Source organism: Moschus berezovskii, chromosome 20 (assembly GCF_049115385.1).
Source record: "Moschus berezovskii isolate FMDL1 chromosome 20, NW_MosBer_1.0, whole genome shotgun sequence".
NCBI lineage: Eukaryota > Metazoa > Chordata > Mammalia > Artiodactyla > Moschidae > Moschus > Moschus berezovskii.
The window spans coordinates 69,102,235-69,122,332 of record NC_142479.1 but is presented as its reverse complement, the minus strand read 5'-3'; the positions used below and the strand labels follow the sequence as shown (position 1 = coordinate 69,122,332).

The 20,098-nt window shown below is 52.8% G+C and overlaps 1 protein-coding gene across 2 annotated transcripts; it reads left to right on the top strand.

The window, feature by feature from the left end:
• The first annotated feature begins 231 nt into the window (after positions 1 to 231).
• On the top strand, positions 232 to 13,072 carry MTNAP1 (mitochondrial nucleoid associated protein 1). Of its 2 annotated transcripts, XM_055408692.2 has the most exons (5): positions 235 to 841; positions 2,887 to 4,357; positions 8,039 to 8,131; positions 8,669 to 8,773; positions 9,918 to 13,072. In XM_055408692.2, the coding sequence occupies exons 2-5, from the start codon at positions 2,914 to 2,916 to the stop codon at positions 9,944 to 9,946; spliced, it is 1,671 nt and encodes a 556-aa protein (XP_055264667.2). In that variant the 5' UTR covers positions 235 to 841; positions 2,887 to 2,913; the 3' UTR covers positions 9,947 to 13,072. The 2 variants fall into 2 exon arrangements, 1 of the variants encoding a protein (XP_055264667.2); XR_008683529.2 differs by lacking the exon at positions 9,918 to 13,072 and having other exon boundaries at positions 232 to 841; positions 7,951 to 8,131; positions 8,669 to 8,724.
• Positions 13,073 to 20,098: the final 7,026 nt, after the last annotated feature.

Genomic DNA, 20,098 nt, shown 5'->3' with positions numbered 1-20,098 from the left:
AAAGAGGACCTCGTTAGAGGTGGCCCGGACGTTTGCCTGTTCGCAGCCGAGACGGGCCGGCGTAAGAGTCCAGCCAGGCTTAATTGTTACACAGCCGTGTCGCAATCACATGATACAAGTCTTTGATTTAAATCCCTGTGAAGCCATAGTTTTTAAAAAAAAATAGGGGAGAAGCATCAGGCAGTGGTGTAGACGGCTTGCCCCGGGGCCTAGTCCGGGGAGTCGGGCCGCGTCGCGGGGGCTGCGCAGGGGGAGCTCGTCGCGGGACTTCCTGGTGTGTTGTGTGTCTCGCGAGGTGAGACGCCGCGCGGGCGGAGTTTCCACCGGTGGCGGTGCTGTCTGTGGCCTCCGCTGCAGGCCCGGGTGCGGATGTGGAGGCGAGAGGAGGGCGAACGGAGGGCTTTCTGAAGCCGAAGGCTCTGCGGCTCCGGCGCCCGGGGCGGGGGAGGCTGCGCGGCGGCCGATCGGGCCGCCGGAGCTGCTCGGTGGTCCCAGCCAGCTCCCTGGACGCCGCCCGACTGCTCTCCGGGAACAGCGAGGGAGCGGGGAGCCGACAGGCCCACTGGACGGCGCGGGCGGGAGGGCTCAGAGGCCAGCCCTGCGCTCAGGAGGCTGGTCCCCCGGCTGCTCTGCGGGACCCCCAGGGAGAAGTGCCCTCGTGGTGACCCCGTTCATTTCAGTTTGCCCCAGTAGTCTGTTCCTCTCGTTCATTTCACTCACTCGAGTGACTGCCCTAATTGTGTCTTTAACATCGAATTCACCCTGCCCGCCTGGGTAACGGCGGTCGTGGAGCATGCAGGAGAAGCAAGCGCAGAGTTAGCATCCTTCTACAAAAACTGAGGTAAGAACGTAGTTAATGTAATAGGGAAGCACCTTTATTTTCTCGCGCAAGTTAATCCCTAAAAGGATGTTACTTATAATCTCAAATTATACCTGACGGCCCACACCTCTGGGAATCCTGCCTCCCAGGTTATGAGTATGAAGCTAAAATACCTCTGTTTAGCTCCAAGGAAACAGCCTAACCCGGCTCACCTGTGAATGACTGCAGGCGCAGCAAGTGAACACACCCCCTCCGCAGGGTGATGGGAACCAGGAAGGGTTTGACTTTTCTCCCTCCGCTTTTAGGATTAAAGAGGCCTGAATTGTAACTCAGGCAGCATGGCTCTTTAGGACACAAATCCACCATCTTGTCAGTCTGCTGGCTTTCCAAACAGTGTCACTAGTCCTTGTACCAGCAACTCGTCTGGATTGATTGGTCTGTTGTGCGATGAACCAGACGAACTTGGACTCAGTAACATTAAGGCACCCACGTTGAGACGTTACAGCTCGACGGTACAGGGAAGACCTCAGGAGGATTAAGTGAGGATGGAGAGCATGTAGGCAGACACCTCTCAAAGAGGTCTCAATCCCCTTCTAAAATCATTAGTCCAAGGCCCGTGGACTGACTTCCATTGTGTATCTTTTTGTAAATAAATGGTCCGTATATGTGTGTGCTTAGTCCTGTTTGACTTTGCGATCCCATGGACTGTGTCCCGCCAGGCTCTTTTGTCCGTGGGATTATCCCAGCAAGAATCCTGGAGTTGGTTGCCATTTCCTTCTCCAGGGGATCTCCACAGGGATTGAACTTGCGGCTCCTGCATTGGCAGGCAGATTCTTTGCCACTGAGCCTCTTGGAAAGCCCAAACGGTCCACAGCGTTTATTATATTGTCTAAGGGGTACTTCCAAAGTAAGAATAATTCCTATAAAGTCTATTAGCAGAAGACAGTTTTATTTTGCCTGACTTCATGTAGGACAAGGTGGGTTGGTTGCTATGATAAATGGGTTGGCCAGGGCCAAGCCCAGTGCTCAGTTCTGAGAATACAGCTATGCACAGGGGCTACCTTTTCCCTACCCTCTGAAACTTAATTGAATAAGAAATGTAAACAAATAACTTTCATCTGAGCTTTGGAATTAAATACTACCTTTTCCTGACTGGAGAGTATAACAGAGGCACCAATGGTATGTGGTTTAAGTATTTTTCACTCTTTTGGCGGCGACATACAGCATGTAGGATCTTAGTTCCCCAGCTAGGGATCAAGCCAGTCCCCCTGCAGTAGAAGTGCAGAGTTTAAGGGTTTGGTTTTTTTTTCAATATTTTTATATGGCATAAATTTCACAAAAGTGTCAAACTAAACAAATTTCCCATTAATCCATTGTTGTACAAGCCTAGTAAAAAAGTTGGAACCATGTTCCCTCCATTTATGTATTATGTACATTGGTCATACTTGTGTGTGTGTGTGTGCATGCATGCGTGTTACTCATGTGTTAAACGTTAGTAGCATTCTCATGTTTCATGCTTAGGTAATGGAAGTTACCTAAAGTTAGTACCTTCTTGCACCCCAGTGGATTTTTCTATACATAACTGCTGTAGTCTTTTATTCTTCAACTTTCTTCCCTTGAATGATGTGTTTTATAACAATTTCTTTACACTCGTGTTATCTAGTTGCCTTGCTACAAAGTTAAATAGCAGATATTTCATTCTGGCTGGCATTTGGACACCTTTTCCTTCCACTAACTAATTCAGTAGATGTAAGTCATTTTGCCTGGCTCACCTTCTAGTTAGGGATGTAGAAAAACCTCTTTGGTCATCTTTTGTAATGATTGATTCCTAGAAGATGTTAAAAAATCTGAAATACCAAGCAGAAATGGAGTCAGGAACATTGACTTTAAAATCCAACTGTATCTGTTTTGTACCTATAGAAGAAAAAGAATGAATCACAATAAATGTCTTAAAATGTTTTTCAGCCTAGCTTATTTCAAATGAATTTAAAGGGTATGACACCTAACTAAGGCATGAGTATTTACAGACTGTATGCTTCCTATCTCCTTGCGTTTGTCTTTTTCAGGAATAGGAGAGTGCTGTTCCACCCAGGATGGAGCTGTGTCCTTACTGTAAGAAGCCATTTAAACGATTGAAATCCCACTTGCCGCACTGTAAGATGCTAGAAGCAACTATGTCTGCTGATCAGGAAATTCGTCAGTGCAAGCCAGCTGCACTCCCACGTGGTAAAAAAATCAAAGCGCCCATCAGAGACTCAGTTAAAGCAAAAGAGGAGTTAGGGACAGACAGTAAGAAAAGAAATGTGGAACTAAAAGGGAAAAATTCAGAACAGACAGTCAAGTCCTCTTCAGCACTAGCTGTTGGTTTGGAAAAAGCAAGTCATAAAAAGGCTGATGAAGATGTCAAGAGTCAAGTTAAGCCCTCCCTCAAAATGTTAAAGAATACTAAACCAAAGTTTGTGTTCCAGGGAGAAACTCCAGCTCAGTTTTCTGCATCAGAAAACACCAGTTCTACAAAAGAACTTGCCAAAGCTTTGCCTCAATCAGGAGAAAGTAGAGATAACCCTTCAGAAATGGAAGCACCTTTGCCTCCTGGCCCAGTGGCACCTTCTCAGTGGAATCACGATAGGAAGTCTTCTTTGGCCTTCCTTGATGATGTACAAGCCACGTCCACTGACTTGAGACTGGACAGAGTGGATGCCTCAAGACAGAACCTTCTCGTAAAACTATTCGATACACCTTTTGGTGATGGTCATAGTTCTGTGAATTGCAGTCACGGGGTTCAAAGAGGAAACACGTCATCGTCGGGCAGAGAAAGAGATTCCAAGACCGAGGATCACCTCTCAGGAGTCTCGACTGATAGAGACTTCAGGACTCTGGCAAAGAACGCAGAATCACAGATTGCTGCTTTTAAGCTTAACTCCTTAGGTAAAAGCCAGGTCAGGGAGAACCAGGGAAAAGCACTCCACCTTGGAGCAGAGACATACGGGAGCCAAGGAGGCACGGAGAAAAGCATATCTGTGACAGAAAGGCAGGATTGGGCTTCCCTGAGCCATGATTTAGTCACAGAGAAGAAACCCCAAGACAGAGGTCCCGGTTTACACTCGCTCCCGCTAACGGGGACAACTTGCCCTGAGCATCTCCCTCTAGCACAGTCACGTAACCAGAGTCCCGCCTCTCTGGCTGTAAAATTTCTCCAGGAAGAAAAAGCAGAAGCCAGCAGCCGGAATCGAGTCCCTGCTGTGAAGTTGTTAATGGTGGGTGAGGAGTGGGCTTCTCTGACAACTAAGTTGGGCTCTCGGCCCCCAGCATTGCGCCCCCGGGGGCCACAGTCTGCACGTTCAGCCCAGCACCACGCTTCCAGAAGCACCTTGGCCGGTCAGACCCTGTCCAGCGCCCTGGGGCTGGAGTGGTTTCCAGAGCTCTATTCTGGTTATCTCGGCCTTGGGGTGCTGCCAGAGAAGCCCCAGCGTTGGAGCACTCTGGCCCAGAAGCCCCTGCTTGTCATCAGTCCCCAGGGCGAGAGACTCTCCCAAGGTAAGCATGCTCAGGTTTAAGCTCATCCAGGCGGCTCTGTGCCTTCTGAGTTAATGAGGTTAACGTCCTCTTGTGACTACGCATTCCAGGGCACTGCGCTTGTCACTGTTCTCAGAACATGACTTCCTGCTCCCAGGGGTCAGTTTTAAGGGTGGGTCATCGTTCTCCGCTCCCCTCCACCAAGAGCTGAAGGCAGGACCACGACAGGCTGGCCGGGGATGCTGGTTAATACCTGACCCTCTCTGCTTGGAAGAGGCACAGCTTCTTCTAGAAATTGGGTGGGTTTTCATGCTGACAAACTCAGGAGAAGCATAAAGACTTCAGGGTCTGCCATGCTTAGATTTCAGTCAGGACCAGGTTGGGCAGAAAATGGGTTCTGGGCACGTGGTCAGGCACAGTACCTGGCGGCTGTAGCAGCAGATGAGGTGTTTGGATGTGGGAGTAGGCTGGGATTAAAGCTGAACTGGGAGGCAGGGCAGTCAAGGCAGTGGAAGCGGGGGGTTGAGGATGAGCCGGTGAGATCGGGGGAGAGATGCGGCCAGAAGCGGGCAGCAGTCCATGTGCTTCCAGAGTTGTGGCTGAGAAGGATCTTGTTCTCGTCTATTGGTCACAGCCTGTGACGCGTGCTCAGTTTGGGTTTCTGTATCGGGGAATGTGTGGCCATCACATGGCTTTTGATTCTGTTATAAACGAAAAGCCGTTGAAGTTGCTCCACCATTAATGTTCAGACTTCGATGCTGCCAGCGAACAAACAGGAGACCTCAGAGGAGACCCTAGTGACCCTTCAGTTAAAGTCAAGATTTAATTTGTCATTTGCCCAAGGACTTCAAGGCCATGGAATTTACAAGGATTAAAAAGGGGCGTGGCTTCTCAGAAAGCTTCATAACCTCACCCAGCAGTGGCTGCTTCTGACAGCCACAGGTTGAAGTTGAACTTGCAGGCAGCTTTGCGGAGGAGTTTGGGCCATATAGACTCTGGCTCAGGCAAGACCTTGGATGAGCCTTCCCCCCTCCTCCTCCTCTCTCAGAAGCCGTTCGTCCCTTGGTACTTCAGGGCAGGGCCAGTGGGGTAATAGTTACTGAGGTGACTGTATGTGCTGGGGTACCTGCGCGTTTGCCTCCGTTACCGTAAGCCAGTCCTGGGAGATGGTTCTTACCCCCTTAGAGACGAGGAAGCTGAGTTTCAGGGAGGGTGAGGGGCTTGCCCAGGGTTCAGTTAGTCTCGGAGGTTACTTGGTGGGTCTCTGCCAGGCGTTTCCAGGCAGTGTTTTCTCCTGCTGGACTGTTGGGCTCCAGGCTGTGGTCACTTACCTTTTCCTTCGGGGGAAGCGCCAGTGCTCAGCTAGTCCTCGCACGTCAGGTACCCGAGCAGACCTAGGTGAGGTGATTGCCCCGACCGAAAGGCACCCAGGGCCTTCATCTTGATGAAGCAGGGTAGAGTGAGACGCTCTTGTGGCCGAAGAACAGTGGCTGTGTTTGGACACCTAGTAGGGATGTCCGAGGGTGCCCCCAAGCTGGGCTTCGGTAAATCAGGAGTGAGGGAGATGAGCCTGTGGGATATGCCGGCTCGAGGAGCTGTCTTTTGAGCTTCGGGGAGATGGATGCGCATGGATGTAACTACCAGGATGAGTCGTTTCCTGGCCTGAGAGAAAGTGGGTTTCAAAAGTCCAAAGTTTCAGTCTCAGGAGACTCGACAAGGCCCAGGGTCTGAGAGCCCTCAGCACTCCACCAGCCACCTTGGGAGCATCAGCTGGGCCTTTGGCAGGATTCCAGTGCTTTGGCTTTGGGGCAGGAAGTTTGAGAGCTCAGTTCCCAATCTGGACAGGTAAAAGTTTCACATGCTCATTTTTTATATATGTGATTCCTAGGCGTCATGCCCAGAGACTGATTCTGAAGTGAAGTCTCAGAACCTGTTTCCAGACATTTCCTCAGTGTCTCTGAAGATGAGCCACATCTGAGAACACCTTCTGGATGTTGGCGCTAATGCAGGTCTCTGGCACCCAGCAGTGGACTGTTCTCGCACTGCAGGGAGAAGGTAGTTTAGGAAAAAAAAAAACCAAAACACAGTTTGTGTAACTACAAACAGCAAAACTTGGCTGATGGGGAGACCAGAAGGTCAAGTAGGAAAACCTTGTAGGATCCTGGGTTTTCAAAGGCCCAGAAACCGCTAAATAAAGGCTGTTCTCTAACCTGCACATGGGACTGCCATCAGTAGGGTGTCCATGTGAGGGCTCTGAGGAGGGGCGCCTGTGGGGAACGGGCGGTGGGCAGTGGGGATCAGAACTTGAGCAGAAGCCTGACGGGCCAGGGCCAGGTCCCCTTGTTGACCCGAGGAGCCCATCGAAGGGGGTGTTCATGGGAAGCTCATGTGAGTAGCCAACAGCCTGAGACGTGAGAGGTGAGTCAAGCCGTGCCTCTGGGATTATAGTCAGGCCAGAGCGGTGATGGGAGCGGTCAAGCCACAGACGGCGGGCGTGGGTTCCTGATGTCTGTGTCCGCGAGCCGGGTCCCGGCGCTGGCAGGTGCAGAGCAGCATCTGAGGGATGAGGTGGCACAGCAGAGGTCGGCCGTGCCTAAAAGCCCCAGGCTCGCGACCATTCCTTGGGACGGAGGTCAGAACGCAGAGCATCAGGGTGGTAGGCAGGGAGTCAAGGGAAAAGCTCCAGCAGGACCCCTGTGGGTGTGGGCCTGGGCTCTCCCAGCTGCGGGCGGCTTGCATATCCCAGCTCCAGGCCTAAACTGGCGTCATCCACATTAGGTGCCTGGACCCGGAAGGAAGGGAGTGGGCTCTGCCGGCTGGAGAAGACCCTGGGAGCCACTGGGGTCCTGATGCTCCAGGGAGAGAGGTGGTGCCATTGCAGGTTTCCCAGAGCTGTGTCATTTTTCTGAGCTGGATGGGTTTTTCATGCTTTGTTTTCTAAGATACAAATCTTCACCTTGCAAGAGAAATAGCTTTTGTGTGGTTTCTGAGAAGCCGGCATGGTTCTGGTCATTTTTAATAAATGGATGATCATTTGCATAGTCTTTTCACATCCGCGCACAACTTCACCACACCTGCCAAACCAGTTTTAAATATTTAATTTACACTTTATCCTGATGAACCAAACCGAGACCAGAGAACCAGCAATAGTAGAGATTCCCTACTTGTCATTAAATGTGGAAAGGCGCAAGGGCAGGGGAAATGTAAGTACACAGCAGAAACGCTTCTTTCTGGTTCTGCCTTGGTTATTCTCGTATCGAACATAAATAAGAAGCGTGTGCTAGTCAGCGGTGGTGAGGGGCTGATAGAGTAAACCTGTCCACTGTCGGCAGTAGTAACGAGTAATCACCAGGACAGTAGCAGGACGTGCTGTTCTTTGAGAAGGTGTTCAGCAGGCGAGAGGAAGTAGAAATGACTCACTAAGCCTGTCCCGGGGGTCATCTGGGCGCTGTATTCATCAGAGGAGAGATGATCCAGGTCCCGATCCCTCGAGCCCCTGAGTCTGCCAAACAGCCTCCTCTTGACGCTGGCGAGGTGGTTTGGCCCCCGGTGCTGACACGTCCGCAGCCCAGGGCAGACCGTCACCCACTACTTGGCATGTACTTTTCCTGCAGCCTCGCCCTGGGGACCTCGGGCCCTGAGTGCTGGGGAAGAGGACGGATTTAGATGAGCTGTCTCAGTGACTTCTGTTTGGAACCCTAGTTCCTTGGTTGGAAAGAAGCGCGACGGCGGTAAGGAGCTTGGAAGCCCCGGCCAGCGCCTCTCTCGGGAGGCTCCTGGGAGCTGTCCACACAGGTGAGGCCCGAGTCGCGCCTGCGGGGCTCTCTTGCTGCTGCTAGACTTTCTCTTCCTTCATCCAGGGCTGTTACAGCCCGGCTCAAGAACGAGAAAAGGATGGCCTTGCGCGCTTCCCATCTTCCTCCCTGCCTTTCTTCATCCTGGAGTCTGACACAATTAAAGCACTGAATTGATGACAGCAGCAGCTGCTGTATATCAAACAGGGTTCATTTCTTTCAGCACCTGCCCACCTCTGCCTTCCCCACGCTCACGGTTCCCAAGCGAGGAAGGCTCAGCTGCGAGACCACTTGTATTCATCTCCTCCCCGTGAAACTTGTAACCAGACTCCCCAAAATAAGAGTGACTGATTGATTAAAATTAAGGTCTTCTGGTTTTCACCTCTTCATTTGTTTCAAACACGTATATATAGTACAGTGGTATGTAAGTTCCTCGCGCAGCAATTCCTTTGCCTGAGCAGACCGGGTGACTTGAGTCCCTTGTAGATAAGGGCCCGGTGGCCTGCCCGCTAACGTGACCCTGATTCTCTGCCCACAGGCTGGATCCGGTGCCGCACCAGCGTGAGGAGCGGAGTCGGCGGCCTCACCTTGCTCTTCACCGGCTGCTTTGTCCTCTGCTGCAGCTGGAGCTTCAAGCATCTGAGTAAGCCTTGCTCGTATCCTCAGTAGCAGGTCACAGCCCATGACACGCACCTCTGAGGGCTTTTCTGAACTGCTTTTTTCAGTTTTGCTTGTCTGACACGCCCTAATGAACAAGCTGTTGCCCAAAGCTCTGGGGTTTTTTTTTCACTGGAGGTTGGTTCTAATGGCCTTGATAAGATCTGACTCGAGTTTACGTAACTGCTCTCATGCTCCATTGAAGATTGTCGCTGGAGATCGGGTGTGCTTGTGTTTTCTCCTAAAAACTGTCTGCCTGTTGGAAGATCAGGGCTCTTCTCTTTGGTGACTTTCTGATTCCTAAGAACTTCTCTTTAGGATGGAAACCAAATAGCTTTATACCCTAAGAGATGAGAAGCAAACGCAGCTGTCACTTAGCAGTGTGTCTAAGGCTGAGAGCTGTTTTGTTTAATCTGCTTTTAACGTTAAAGGGAACAAGCATCTTTCTAGTTACGCATTTCAACTTGCTCCAGACCTTACCAGAAGGAAAATGCCTAGGTTTCACTGCTCTTTTAATTCCAGATAACGTTTGCTCACTTTTAAAAAGTATTATTGTATTAAAGAAATCAGAAAAGGCCCAGTATTCTTCCACAGCAGACAAAATCCAAATGCTTTCAGATGAAAATTTTCAGTGCAAAAGTGTAAGATTGTTATTAACACTAGAGGCCAGTAGAATTCACAAACTTCCAGAATGTCAGGTTTGACTTTTAGCTGGGCTTGGCGACTAATTCAGTGCCAGGACACAGGGCGTGGGTCAAGACGTGCATCACGTCTGCAGCAGGCTCTCACATCCTGACTGGCCGGCCACAGCTGCCCACCCTCGTCTCATATGCTTGGCCGTCCGTGAGAAAGGAATTCCTTTCTGATCACGATGCCTGAAATCCCACGTCGTTTCTTTCACAGGGAAAAAGCCTCCCCTGAAAAAGAGACCATTCAGGTGATGCTGGAGTTTCTGTTTCACACCTTTATTTAGAGACTGAGGAAAGTGAGGCAGAAACTGACCCCTGTACCTAAGACTTTATTTCTAAATTTATAAAACAAACACAGGGGGATGATCTTCAGGGGCAAGAGGCAGAAGCCGTCCAGGAACTTCCTCGTAGACCCTTAAGTTTGTCTCTGTTTGTCCCCAGAGCTGCAGCGCTGGCGTAATCAGCGCTGACCTGGACGCCACGATGGAGACGCTGCAGAGCATGTTCAAGAGCGGGAAACCACTGGGGGCGGGAGAGGGAGCGGGAACAATAAAATCACTGGACTCGAACCGTTCTGCAGGAAGCCCGGTGTGTTTGTTAAATGTGGACAGCTCTGGTCCTCTCTGGATATTTCTGTTGGGTTGTTGCCAAAAGTGACTGAAAGTTTTGGAGAAAAACTTGAGGTGGTTTAATCATAAAGGCGGATGTTATTCAAGGAGACAGGGAGATGACAGGAGTTCATCGTTAAAAATTTAAAATAGCTGTTTCCTAATTCTCGGTAACAATAATCCCAATTCTAAATCATTTCTCCCCAAAACTGTTGTCTGTATCTTGGCATCGTGCTGTTCATCCCTGCCGGATACTAGTTCAGAAGAGCATCTGAGGTGACTGGAAGTCAGCTCACATCGGACCCTTCCCCTTGGGGGTGGGTGGGCTCCTCTGGCTCCTTGACCAGCTCTCAGCGACTGTGAGGAACAAGCAGAGACTCGGGTCAGAGTTGCAGGTGAACCTCTGAAAAATCCTTGGCAGGTGATTTTTTTTTTTCTTCTTTTAAGCTGATTAAAACAGCACACTCCACAGAATGTTAAATCATCTTTTCCACATCTGCAGTGAGTGTAGCAGTGAGCAAGTGGATTCTGCTTCTTATCTCTTCCTGGAAGCATTTCAGAATCCTACCCCTATATCCTCCAAGAAGCTGAGTGAAATAGCCACATATTCCTCCCACTTGGTTAGGGCTGCGTGAGGAGGGTGGGGTTTGGGGTTTCTTCCCTGGTCAAAATATTCCACGTTGTTCTAGTTTTATGACTTCTGCTTTGGACCCTAGACGATAACTTGGATAGATAAAGGCTTCGTGGAAATCTAATGTAGATCGCACAGGTGGGTGAGGTTTTCCGATCCTTTTCTAGTATCAAGGGTTGATTATGTCTTGGACACAGATGTGCCCCTATTGGACCAGTGAGTCTGTCTGGGTCTTAGCTCTGCTTGTGATCCTCAGGCCAGAACACGCGTTCAGCCCCTGGAGCCCCCACTCCTCCAGGACTACGAGAAAGTGGCTGTGCTGTCGTAAAGCCAGCTCTTACCTTTGCACCTCTCTCCCCGCTCTCTTCCAAGAACCTGAGGTTGGCTTTATCTCCCTTTTTGTTCTTCAGTCCCCTGCCTCCCCACCCTCTCTAACTGTTTACAGTGGGAGTAATTTAATTCTGCATCAAATTGTCCTGGTTAAGGAGAAGGTGTACTGGAATTGTCCACGAGGAAAAACTCACAGTTGAGGAAGAGTATGGCAGAGGTATAACTAAAGTAGACGTAGTTAGTTTAGTGTGACAGAATGTCACCGGAACTGCCTCTGAAAGGGCTCTGTGACCTTTCGTTGTAAACGCTCCAGAAGAGACACGCGGGGAAGAGGCCTTCCCGCAGCTCCCCCTCTGCCTCACGCTGGGTCAGAGCTGCTTGGTGCAGAGGTGGGTGGGAACATCCTCTGCACGGGTCCTCTCCCGCCCCAGCAGGGTCCACAGACCACGAGAGGCCACAGGCACGAGCCAGTGGGGCCTGTTCGTACGTGAGGTCTTGGGGACGCAGTTCGGGTTGTTGGTCAGGTTCTGGCTGTGGCTGCAGCGTCAGCTGAGACGTCAGCAGAGACCGTGGAGCCTGCAGAGCTGAACGTGGTTCCTCTCTAGCCCACCACAGAAAACCTGCTGCCCCCCGCCCTGGGCCAGCAGGACCTCACAGGCTCCCGCGTCGGAGGGATGAAGATGACCATGAGTCCACTCTAAAGCGTTCAGGGCTGGGACACGTTTCAGGAGGAGCCATTCTAGACTCAGTACCTGTTGAGATCGTTTTTGTCACTGCGGTAAAGAAACCAGTGTGTTGGTGGGAGCTTCCTGGGGTGAGCAGCAGCGCTTGGATTCCGCTCCCAGAGCGGCTGCGTGAATTCCCCACCACGGCTTCCAGCCATGTGTGAGGAAACGCAGCCTGAGAATCCACCTCCCCTCCCCGCTGCAGCTGAGATCACGGTGATGCCCAGGCTCCCCCGTCCTGGACTCCAGGGCAGGTCCTGTCACCTGCCCGTGTTCACAGCGCCTGACCGCCCTGCGCTGTAACTTGCGTGGCCAGGGAAACGGGGGGTGTCCCTGCTGCCCACTTAAGATTAATCCTGCCTTTACTAGAGAATGTTTATATATTTCTATAAATTCTCAGCTGTTGCAAATAAAATCATTTTGTTGCATCGTCAGTGGAGTGTTTTATGTTACGGGAAGCCCTATCTGCCGTCACTACTTTATCACGCCTTCCTTTCCTTGTTTACCTAAGTTACCTGGTTTACCTGGTAACCTACCTGTAACTTACCTGGTAACTTCCTTACCTTACCTTTACCTGGTAACCCTAATTTCCTTTCAATACCTGCTTCTCCCCCGACACAGTGTTGCTCCTACATATTACTACCACCACGCGCCATAACAAAAATACTCCTAAAAACTATTCCTCTGTTCTGGTTACCTGCCACTGGACACTCACCTGTGAGATAAGCAGCACATCTGTCCTTGGACCTCCTTGTTGCAGGCCGTAAAACGGGGACACCTACACCTACTCTGTAGAGCCTGGGTGAGATGCGAAGTCAACGAGTAGGAATGAAACGATCCCACCTTTGCTGACACCTGTGGCCTTTCCTGCGTCCACATCCTAACGAATCCAGCAAGAGGCCCCACCACCATCCAGCCAAACCCCAGCTACCACCCGGGTGCTCGCTTTCGTCAGCCAAGCCTGGAGCACCGTTCACCTGCCGCCCACTCACGACCACCCAGTGAGGCTGAAGCGGCTGTCACACTCCCCCAGAGAGACGGTGCAGGCTGAGAAGGTTGGTGGTCTGGCTGCATGCCATGTGTCACATACCCGTCCAGGGAGGAGCTGTCAGCTGGGCCAGCGTGCTCTTGGACTGACGGCCTTGCCCCCTGCCCTTCCCCCTCCTGCCAAGTGGGACGAGGCCGCTGCCTGTCTGCAAGACCAGTGGGCCTGCCTGGTCCCCCCACGCCGACCCTCTTCTCTTCCTCCAGCGGGCCCGGCCTGGCCTCCCCAGGCCTTGCCCCGTGGGTGAGGCTGCCCTGGGGGTTGACTTGGACGATGACGTACATCACGTGGTGCTCACTGCCCCACCTCACTTCCTCTCCTCCCGGGGCAAGCCTCAAGTTGGTACCGTCCACCTCCCCTCCCCGACACCATGATTCCTCATGTAAGATACGCACAGGATCGAATCCTCAATTTAAGGAAGCCGTCCAGGGAAGCAGCTGTCGTGCAAAAAAGCTTGATTTAATCGCCAGTTTACAGCAGCAGCTCAGGCCGCGTGCAGCAGAAGTGCCCGGGAGTGGCGTGCGTGGGTGCGGCCACGGGGAGCTGAGCAGGGTGCACTCGGATGTAAGCTGCACCCTCAAGCTGGCTGTGCAGGCGTTGCGCTCCCCTGCTCTATGAGTAACTCGTTCCTGCCACGGTCAGCGAGCCCCCACTCCTGCTGTGTTTTCAGCAGCTCGCTCACTTACAGGAGAAGAGGAAGCGGGAAGCAGGCTGCCTCGGCCTCTTCTGTGCTGGCTACGGGGCAGCGGGCTCGCTGAGGACGGCCCAGCACGGCCTTCCGGCGTCTTCACTACAGAAGGTCCTCCCGTTCCCCAGACAAACTGGGGTCTTTTTTTTTTTTAATGACTCCTACCAGTTGACTCTTACTGGCATAACAGCTCATTTTTCAACACTAAAAGAGAAAAAGTTAACCGTGTGACTTTTTGTAAATTCACATCCCAAGAGAAAAAAATGCCGAATTGTCTCAGGCACCGTAGGAGACCATTAGCTGGCTTCCTGAGGAACCTGGCTTCTACTCTTAAATGAAGTTCCTTGTCGGGCCTGAGAAAGGCCTTGAGGTAAACGCCCAGCATTGCTAACCCAGACAACAGAGCTGGACGCGTAAAGAGGAGGCGGGCGAGCCCCGTGCCCCGTCACGTCTCACCCTGGCCCTGCTGTCGTCTTCAGAACGGAGAACGCAGAGGATAATTTAGAGTCTGCCTCGTGAAGGTGTGAAACGTGATGGTTTTCTTCCTGAGGAAGCAAAGATAGCAACCAAGAAAGGCAAGGCGTGGGCTTCCCTGGTGGCCCAGTGGGTGAGACTCTGCCTGCCAATGCAGGGGACACGGGTTCAACCCCGGATCCAGGAAGACCCCACAGGCCGCGGGGCAACTAGGCCTGTGTGGGAAACTGCTGAGCCCCCGGGCCTAGAGCCCGTGCTTCACACCCAGAGGAGCCACCGCGACGAGAAGGCCGAGCTCCACAGCTAGACAGGAGCCCCCACTCGCTGCAACTGGAGACCCAGCACAGCCAAAACTGAATTCTTTAAAAAATGCAAGATGGGTGACATTCCCTTCCTTACCAAGCTGCCCCCTCCCCCCACCACATCTTAAGACCATTATGTATAAATAACACTGGGCAGCAAAACGGGGCCTGAAAGATGATTGAACATGTTAGCCTTTTAAAGAAACAGTCTGTCTGGCAGGGGAAGCAAATAAAGTAACGTTGAGACCTTAAAATTGGAACATTTGGTTTACCAGCCACATTGCCCCATTCTCTCTTAATTCACCAAAACCTGAGTCTGGCTTCTTAACCCGCTGCTGATCACCCCTCCCCTGGTCCTCAGCCCTGCAACCCAGCTCTGTCATCACTCACCCCGTAGCGCGGGCCCTGCTCTAGCGCCTGAGCCCCAGGCAGTGGGCAACCCCCGGCTCGTGGGGCCTTGTCTGAGGATGAGGAGGCAGGCACTCTTGTCAGGGAGGGGGCCCAGCGGGGTTCCCAGGCAGGAGGAAGTGCGGAACCCAGGGGCTGCTTGACAAGCTGCAGAGAAAGTGAAGCCAGAAGGAAACACTGCAGACGCCCTCTGTGTACAGACAAGGCGGCTTTACACAGAAGGCAGAGGGCCTGGCCAGGCGTTCAGCCCGTGAATGGCCTTGTTTTACAGCTTAATTGCCGAAAGCATCCCTTTGGGTGGAAGTTAGAAATGGGCTTGTGAATTCCCCAGTGCAATCACGTCCCCCGCCAGCCCGCCGCCATCAGCCGTCCCACTGGGGACCAGCAGGGGTCGCCCTCCTCCCCTGCCAGCGCCGCCCCAGCCTGGCGCTCGGGAGGGAAGCTCAGTGTCCAACTCTCTGGGACCCCATGGACTGTGGCCCGCCAGGCTACTCTGTCCATGGGATTTCCCAGGCAAGAAGACTGCAGTGGGGTGCTATTTCCTCCTCCAAGGGATCTTCCCAACCCACGTCTCCTGTGTCTCCTGCACTGGCTGCAGATTATTTACCAGAGCCCCAAGGGGTAGCACTGGATACAGAACTTCTACTTAACAAGAGTTCAGTAGCTGCCCCAGCACCCATGCTCCCCCTTTGGCCTCTGTCAGACTTAACCAGCATCCAGCCACCCCCACCGAGGAGCAGCAAGCATTTTCTATAGAGACCCAAACAGTAAATATTTTTGGCTCTGCAGGCCATCTGGTCTGTCGCAGCTACTCAACGCTGCCGTGTGCCATCGTAAGCGTGAGCACAGTCAGAGACAGGAAATGTAAATGACAAGCTTGGCCCCATTCCAGTGGAACTATTTATAAGCATTGGAATTTTCATTTCCATGTGTCAAAAAAAATACTACATTGGGTTTTTCTTCTTTTTTCTTCACAACCTTTAAAAAAAATCACCCTTAGGTTCCAGGCTGTACGAAACAGACAAAGGGCCCGATTCGCCCCACAGGCTGTGCTTTGCCGACGGGATTGTCACTCAGTCGTGTCCGACTCTGCGAGCCCACGGACTGCAGGCCTCTCTGTCCTTCACAGTCTCCCAGAGTTTGCTCAGACTCATGACCCAGGATGGAGGCCCTCGTTATCAAGGCTTGTTATCAGTGGGAGCAGCATCTGTTCCCAAGGGGACCAGGCCCGACCAGGGTGGCCCTGACGCAGAACAACTCTGGACCACAAAGCCTCAGCTTGGCCCCAGGTTCTTTCATTAAAACCCACACGTGTGTTAATCCGGCCAAAGAGGGAGGAGGGCTCAGGGGGCAGAGATGACAGAGGGGCGAGGGTTCTGGGAGGTAGGACCCCGCATGAGTGCCCTGCCCGGGATGGGAGCAGTGCGGGGCTGGGGAGTCGGGGTTCCCGGGGAAGCGCATGCTGGAAAGGAGTGAGTGTGCCGCCCCCTGCCTGCCTGCACTCACCTTCAGGTAACGGGTGAGTAAAACATTCATCTTGGGACTGAAGGCGGCGTGGAGAGACAGACAATCACAGCCTGGCTCCAAGCCCAGAGTCCCACGGCCGGCTCACTAACACCCCCTGCACCAGCCTGCCGCCCCGACTGCGTGTCCTCAGAACCCCACAAGGAAGGGCCTGAATATCCACTAACGGACGGGTACAGGGTTCAGCGCGGCCAGCAGGACCAAGGAGAAGTGGGCACAGGGGGAGCCCCGCCCCGAGAACCTCACAGGTGGATGCTGGCCGACGCTTCACTCCCCACCTCGGGCCGGTGAAGGTACAGAAGGCTCTAGAAGCCAGAGTGGGCCCAGCACGGGGTGGGGGGGGTGTGTGGCTGGGGGTGGGGGTCGGGTTGGTCTCACACTTACTGTGCAAATTGGCATCTGGGTCCTTCCAGGCAGAAGCCAGCTAAGTAGTTAGTACACACTGTCCTGAGGACATGTCAGTACTTACACAGCGGACCCGCTGGGCAAAGCGAAAACGGCCAGAAGAATCTTCTTTAGCAAGGGAAGTGCAGCGCAGAGCCCACAGGCCGCCTCAGGAAGGTGCGTCCCTGCCTGCCGGGAGACACCCCCACACCCCCTGGAGCCCCCTTTCCGTCAGGCCCTCACCGTGCTTGCAGAAACCTCGGTCATACCACGGATAGTCCCGGGTCTTGAAGGCCAGCTTCGCGTGGAGGAAGGGACATGCCTGTTGTTGCAGTCCCCTGAAACCCCAGCATTCTTGTGCACAAGCAGGCTCATCTTCAAGGGCACGTCCACCCTCCGGGAACAAGACTGCCCCTGCCCCTTGCATACAGGCCATTTGCCTGCCTGCTGGGGGTCAGCGCTTTTTTGAGGACAGCCAGAAATTTCTCCTACTTCCTGCAGGCTAAGAAAGGCGGATCCCAAGCGAATTGGCTCAGTGGGGCTTGGGTATGAATACACTCGTCTGTAGGAGGTGGGGCAGGGCCAGATGTTCAGAAGGAGGGACTGGAGCTGAAGGTGTTCAGAGGCTACTTGGGAGAAGGAACAGGGAGAGGTGGGGAAGAGGAGACCCCTAGCCAGCAGCTAGAGATCCAGGAAGACCCCGACCCTGCGTGGAGATGTTGCTCCTCTGTCCGTGGGATTCTCCAGGCAAGATACCGGAGTGGGTTGCCAGCCCTCCGCCAGGGGATCTTCCCAACCCAGGGATCGAACCCGTGTCTCTTATGTCTCCTGCACTGGTAGGCGGGTTCTTTACCACTAGTGCCACCTGGGAAGCCCTGTGCCACGGTTAAAGCTTCATCTCTATGATGAAACCTATAAGGCTTCCAGAACCTACACAGTTCTTTCTGGGGGAAATGCCGCAAGAGCTGGGCACTGCTTCAAAGTTGGCACGGAGATGAAATAAACAGGATCCAGAGGGACACCTGTGGTTTCACAGAGCCTGTGCTGTAACCCGTCTGTTTGTGGATCTGACCAAAACTCCTGGTTCCTAGGAGGAGCCAGCCCTATTGGCACAGACAGCCAGGAGTTTGGGGAGGGAGTCTAAGCCCACCTAGCTTCTGCGCAAGGCCCCAGGGGCTCTGAAGGGACCAAGGGGTAAGACTCAGCCTTTTTTCACCTCATTCAAGTACAGAACTGGGCAGTGTTTCCCATCTCATCCTCCTTAAAAGCCTACGACTTATCAATGAAAGATCAGAAGGAGAAATTAAGGAAACAATCCCATTTACCGCTGCATCTAAAAGAATAAAATACCTAGGAATAAACCTATCTAAAGAGGTGAAAGACTTGTAGTACTCCAAAAACTAAAAGATGCTGATGAAAGAAATCAACAATGATACAAGCTGATGGAAACACACTGTGTGCTGAGACTGGAGGAGCCGGTAGTGTCCGAATGACTGTACGACCCAAGGCAGGGATCTCCCCAGTGGCTCAGTGGGAAAGAACCTGCCTGCAATGCAGGAGACACAGGTTCAATCCCTGGGTCAGGAAGGAAGATCTCCTGGAGGAGGAAATGGCAACCCACTCCAGCACTCTTGCCTGAAAAATCCCATGGACAGAGAAGCCTGGCGGGCTACAGTCCCCAGGGTTGCAAAGAGGTGGACATGACTTCGCGACTCAGCGCAACACACAGCACCCAAGCAATCTACAGATTCAACACAAACCCTATCAAATTGCCAATGGCAGTTTTCACAGGTTTTTTTGTTTTATATGTGTGTATGTATGTGTGTGTGTAAAACAGATAACCAACAGAGACTTACTGTATAGCATGGGGAACTGTACTCAATATTTTTTAATAACTTATAATGGAAAAAGATCTGAAAAAAGTGTATTTTATATATATATATATATATATAAATGAATCACTTTGCTATACACCTGAAACTAACACAACATTGTAAACCAACTGTACTTAAAAAAAGAAAATAAAACAAGCCTGCAACTTAGCACTTTTCAGGGCCAAAAGGAACACCACAATGTCAATTCCACTGGTTTCCAAACAGGTCTATTCTATACCTCGGGCTTCTGCAAAGCAAGATCTCGCCTGAGCCCCAAAGAACGCCATGGCTTCCCCAGAATTCAACCCCTGCCCTTTCGCGCAGTCCTCTCATTTCACAAAGGAGGACACCGGGACTCAGGGAGGAGAGACCTCGCGCCCATTCCCACCCGGCTTCCTCACACGGAGAGGTGTGCTTGCAGCTGTCCACCTGGGCTCTCGGCACAGCGCCTCCTCCGGGCTCCAGCCTTCGGAAGAAGGAGGTGACCCCCCCGGGACTGGCGAGCAGGGGCTGCTGCTGCTGCTAAGTCGCTTCAGTCGTGTCCGACTCTGTGCGACCCCACAGATGTCAGCCCACCAGGCTCCCCCGTCCCTGGGATTCTCCAGGCAAGAACACTGGAGTGGGGTGCCATTTCCTTCTCCAATGCATGAAAGTGAAAAGTGAAAGTGAAGTCGCTCAGCCGCGTCCGACTCTTCGCGACCCCATGGACTGCAGCCCACCAGGCTCCTCCGTCCCTGGGATTTTCCAGGCAAGAGTACAGGAGTGGGGTGCCATCGCCTTCTCTGGGCGAGCCGGGGCTGCTGCTGCTGCTGCTAAGTCGCTTCAGTCGTGTCCGACTCTGTGCGACCCCATAGACGACAGCCCACCAGGCTCCTCCGTCCCTGGGATTCTCCAGGCAAGAACACTGGAGTGGGGTGCCATCGCCTTCTCCGGGCGAGCCGGGGCAGGGGCGGCCTTCTCCGCGCCGCCCGGTGCGGCTGTCCGTTCCTCTGTCCGCCAGCAGGTGGCGCCCGCACCCCGCCTGCCGTCGGCCGGCCCGCAACGGCGGTCCCTTTGGGACGGGCACTCATCCACTTGCAGGGCCAGGACCCCCGCTTCCTAGCGCCTTTCAGCGGCCCTTTCCCGCTGCTACATCTCCCCAACAACAGTTTTTAAGTAAAACCATTCCTTCCAGTTAGACCAATAATTACACTTTGATGAGCACAGTATATCTAATAGAGACGTTCATTCACTTAACTCTAAGAGCCAAAAAAGAAAAAACGTGGCTTACGCATCACAACCCTGGTGTCCACACACGCCCTCACGCTGGGAGGGCAGACAGGGACCTGGTCCTGTTCCCAAATCCATGCCCAGCACGGCCCCCACTCCCGGAAGGAAACCAGGCAAGGTTTATTAAAAGAATAAAGGGTCGTTTTAACTTATGACCAAGGGGGGCCAGGCTCCGGATAAATCCCTTCCTACAAGGGACACACACGCAGGCAGCCCTCATGAACTGCCACCACTGGCCGGGAGCGGGCAGGAAACAGGATTTGAGCCTGAGGGAAGCTCTTGTTGACCCTGAGGGGGGCATCTTCTTCCTGAATAGCCAGGACTCCCCCCACCCCATCGACACTAATGAGGGACAGCTGC

Excerpts from the sequence above, each read along its gene's own strand:
- MTNAP1 (XM_055408692.2), top strand. The coding sequence starts at position 2,914 with ATGGAGCTGTGTCCTTACTGTAAGAAGCCATTTAAACGATTGAAATCC. Across the intron at positions 8,132-8,668 it reads CCTGGGAGCTGTCCACACAG|GCTGGATCCGGTGCCGCACC; the intron begins GTGAGGCCCGAG and ends CTCTGCCCACAG. Across the intron at positions 8,774-9,917 it reads CTGGAGCTTCAAGCATCTGA|AGCTGCAGCGCTGGCGTAAT; the intron begins GTAAGCCTTGCT and ends GTTTGTCCCCAG.